General features: G+C 38.4%; 1 protein-coding gene across 1 annotated transcript in view; it reads left to right on the plus strand.

The window, feature by feature from the left end:
* The window catches only part of RAB36 (RAB36, member RAS oncogene family), an 11,258-nt gene extending 7,661 nt beyond the window's left edge, over window positions 1–3,597 (plus strand). Inside the window, exons 7-10 of the mRNA XM_010191800.1 lie at window positions 938–1,019; window positions 2,494–2,584; window positions 3,182–3,301; window positions 3,533–3,597. Of these exons, the coding sequence (XP_010190102.1) occupies window positions 938–1,019; window positions 2,494–2,584; window positions 3,182–3,301; window positions 3,533–3,597 (358 nt within the window). The remainder of the gene's footprint in view (window positions 1–937; window positions 1,020–2,493; window positions 2,585–3,181; window positions 3,302–3,532) is intronic.
* Window positions 3,598–4,487: the final 890 nt, after the last annotated feature.

Below are 4,487 nucleotides of genomic sequence, written 5' to 3' on the forward strand. Positions count from 1 at the left end.
TGGGAGATAGGCTGTCAAAAAGACGAGAGAAGGTTAAAAACTCAGAGTATATGTAGATACAGCTAAACGTACTGATTCAGACACTTGTAATGGTTTGGTTACAACAGTGCTCTAGTTGCTATGAGTAAACTTGTTCTGCTTTTAGTGCAGGCTGCAAAACCTCACATGGGTCTATGATCCACACTGTTATCGCCAGCTCAGAGCGTATATATTTCTAATGTACTGTTGTGACCGTAATGCAGGTACATATTTCTTTACAACCTGTACTCTGTCTTATTTGAATGTGTATCAGAGTATATCTGAGTACTGCTGTGGTACTTAGCTCATTTACATAGGACTCTGTAAAATAATATATATATTAGTGTCTCTGCTTGGCTGGAAATAATTGAAGCCTGTGAACCTGATTTCCCACACACACACACACACACACTCCCTTCCCTCCTTGACTTGTGTTGGATGACTCAAAAGGAACTTGATTGCCAGAGTAACAAAAATATAAAAGCTTATGAGACAAGAATCATGCAGCCTTTGTAGGGAGCTGTTTTATAATGCTGATTAGATTATTTCACTCTTTATTCTTAGGTGTATCTAATCTGTTATGTTGTTCATATATTTTCTTCTGGTTCTTGTTTTCTTCTTCCTTATCTTGATCAAAACTTTGCTCCCTCCCTTGTACTAATAAATACCTTCTCTGAGTGCTAAAATCCGTGTTGAATTTGCAGTCTACAGTGGGCGTGTTTGAACTTTTCATTAGTGGAAGGCATGTATTCAAAGGAGCTGGAATAGCTTCTGGTCTCTTTCTGTGTAGAAAAAAAGGCTTTTGGTACTTTCGCATAAGTTCATTCTCTCACTATTCTTGTGACCTTAATATCTGTCACTTTCTCCTATATTCCTCAGTCTTTCTGACTGATTCTCTCATATCTCTTTCATATTTCAGACAGTGGCTAGAAGATGCATTGAGGGAGAATGAGCCAGATTCCAGCTTCATCTTTCTAGTTGGAACAAAAAAAGATTTGGTGGTAAGTAAATTGAACGCAGATAAGGAAATCAGATTTCCTCTAGTTCCTCAAGTGATTTCCCTTAGAAGTTGTACACAATGTTGTTGAGATTAAGACCTTGAGGGCAAAACCTAAACAGAAAGAAGATCACAGGTAAATAGAATAGCACACTTAGAACCAATTTAAGAAGACACTTTCTGAAAAAATGAGTAGTTGGTGAAATATTTCCGTTCCTTGCATGATGTTTTTCAAGCACATACAAACAACTGAAAAGACAGAGAAAAGCTGGGTGCATAAAAGAACGGAGTACTTAATGATCTTGAAGGTTTTGTTGATTTGTTGGGGTTTTTTTTTAGGGACAGTGTGTTCATTATGCAGGAACAGGAAATAATTACTACTTAATTGAATGTAACATCACTTTCAGAAGAACAGGATATAATGCACTCACCCTATACCATTCGGAGTCTTGTGTTTGTCTTTCTCTAGCTATCAATACTTAATTCTTAAAAATTTCAAACCAAACTTGCTTATTCTACTGTTCATTTGACTTTTTTTATTTCCCAACCCCCCAGCTGCCACAGTATCGCTTATGCAGTTTGTTTCTTACCCTTCACTGAAAATAAGTTCCAGAAAACTGCATGTCTGCCAGTTTTTCTGGTACTTCGTGTTGCTTGGGCTGCTTTTTCTGAGTTGCAGTAAAAGCTAAATGTGCCAGACCTCTGAGGACACAGATCTGAAGTCCTGTCTATGCTAGAATTCCTTACCATAAATTTAGTTTCTGTTTTTAGAATGATAGCACTTCCAACTGAAATGGAGACAAGAGCAAAGAAAATTATTGTGGGTTCTAGATATTACTTCAGTATGAAGCCAGTATCTTCCCAACTGGATTCACTGTACTTCTCATCTTGATGTTGCATCATCCTTTCTGGATTTTTAGAACTTCTCTCAATTGTGCAAGGGTTCCCCATTGTAAGACAGTGCACAGAAAACTGTAAGCAAAATCCATTGAAGGGGCAAGAAATTTTAGTCTTAAGAACAGATTAAAAAAGCAAAAATAAAAAGGAGGGAAGGCCATTGTGTTACAACAGTGAAAACAGATGGAGTAGAAAAAAGGATCAGAGACAAGAAAGATGAAACCCAGTGAATCATTGTGATTAGTTGGTCCTGCAGCAATTCTGCTGAGTATGATGAGGCAAGCGGTAACTGGGTGGTTGTCATTATAGCTCCCTACTACACTGTAGAGTTAGATACAATGGTCACATTTGTTAACTGTTGTTTTGCTTCAGTGCTGCGGGAGGTGAATGGAGACTTCTATTTTTAAAAGCAATACTAAGAATTTGAATGTTCTTGCATTAGAGCACGAGCTCTAAGGCGAGGCTAGAAAGGCCACTCTGAAAACTGGAAGCATCACAGTATAGGTGCTAGCAGTACCTCTGTGTTATTACTAGCTCAGGTACATTTCTTATGTTAAAGTTATTCCATGTTACTTGCTCAGTCAGATGCTGTGTGTGAAAGGACAGAGCTAGATGCCATCCGCTTTGCCAACGAGATGCAAGCAGAGTATTGGTCAGTTTCAGCCAAAACAGGTAAGTTACTGCAAAGGATGTAAAAATAGCATAACCACTAAGGCTTATGTTAAGGTAGGAAGAAGTTAAAGTTCCTTATCCCTCCATTCCCGTGCAGGTTTTTTTGTTGGTCTTGCATTTTGTTGCTATTGGAAGCTTCAGGTTTATTAATGGTTGATTTTATTTGAGCATTTGGACTAGATGATCTTCCAACCCAATACATTCTATGGTTCTATGATTTGTATGTGTGCTTTCACTGTCATGTTTACAGAAAGGAGTACTTGAGCTGCTGTGCGACATCTAAGCATGTTTAATTCATAGGCAGTTACATAAATACACATGTGCGCTGCTACTCAACATTAGCAATAAAAAAGATTATACCACAAACAGAACTCTCTCTGTTGCTGACTAAAACTAAAGGTACAGTACAGGGTATGGTATTCCAGAGTAAGAAAATGAGAAATTTTGTCTGCAGTGATCAGAAGGGAGGACAGCTTGTTGGGGAGGCCTGTTCTGTCCCTGTATTGAGCAGTGATCTGTTCACAGATGTGCTTGTTTTGCCTGATCATGTGTTGATGTACAGTTGTTAAAACACACAATTTCTGTCCTGTTTCCTAGGGGAAAATGTCAAAGAATTTTTTTCCCGAGTTGCTGCCTTGGCCTTTGAACAGTCCATGATAAAGGAGCTGGAGAAATCTACTGGGCATGTGGCCCAAATTGGGGCAGGAAACCTCATCAGTATGTTAAGTTTTGCTTTTTGTGTGTATTTTCCTTGTTTACAGTCTGAAGAACTGGGGAGGTTTTTCAAGCATTAAAGCCTGTTTCAAACACCTGCAAGCATATTCATGTCATTGTTTACCTGAGTTCTAGCATATAGGAGTGACTGGGACTGCATTCACCTTTTGCTATCCTTAGTATTGGATGGTATAATTTCTTATGAATGATTTTATAACTTTCTTGTTTCCACAGAACTGGAAAAGAACATGATGGAAATCCCAGAAGGCAACCCTCAAGTCAGCCTGAGTTGCTGCTAATTGTCAAATGTTTCGGCAAGTGCCATGTTTCTCTGTAGTCCAGCATAGAGCACCTGCAACCCTCAAACCAGTAATAGAAAGTTTTATCTATGGAAATGAGGGAGGAAAACTTATCCAGGCTTTCTTTCTGTGACTTCCTTCGCTGCTGCAGGCTCACTTGTGCAGGATGGTACAATTGTTACATAAACCTTTCTCAGTGCAGTGGAAACATACCATCCTCCTCTTAATGCAAGAAGACATTGCCAGTGCCAAGTGCTCACCTGTCTGCCAGAAACACTTGTAGTCAAAAGTTATGTAATATAGTGTTGTTCTTTGGTAATTCTCTAGAAGTCTTAGATAGTGAAGCTGTGTTCTCATGGGAGCAGAAACCAAATGGCAGTTCAGAATGGAGAGTGCTACCCATATGTTTTTGCCTTTCAAGGTCAAAGAATAAAATAACTCTGACTTGCTTTCATGCATACCAAATATTTCAGAACTGTTCCAAAAGAAATATTTTTAAATAACAGGTATGGAATTACACAAATGCAGACTGCATAGTTTCCACTGTGGTTTCTCCGTCCAGGAAAAATCTGTATTATTATTCATTTTCCACTTGAGAATCAGAGCCCAGTATTTAAATATTTCCAAGCCTAGGAAAAGTCCAGGTAGGACCTTTGTTGTTTTATCACAGCTGTCTAACATTTTGAAAATCTTATCAGATAAGAATGCTATTCTTCTACACTCTCTCGAATAAGAAAGAAAGATCACATAGATGCATGGCACAGAATACATGAAAACTCATTTTTCTGTCTTCCAAAGAGGATGCAGAATGCTTCTCTGGATTGATCTTCATGAGTATTGTCTACAACTGCTTTGTTGCTAGGAGTAGTAACTCTTTTTCATTTTAGTCT

Source organism: Mesitornis unicolor, unplaced genomic scaffold, assembly GCF_000695765.1.
Source record: "Mesitornis unicolor isolate BGI_N332 unplaced genomic scaffold, ASM69576v1 scaffold10209, whole genome shotgun sequence".
Taxonomy (NCBI): Eukaryota; Metazoa; Chordata; class Aves; order Mesitornithiformes; family Mesitornithidae; genus Mesitornis; species Mesitornis unicolor.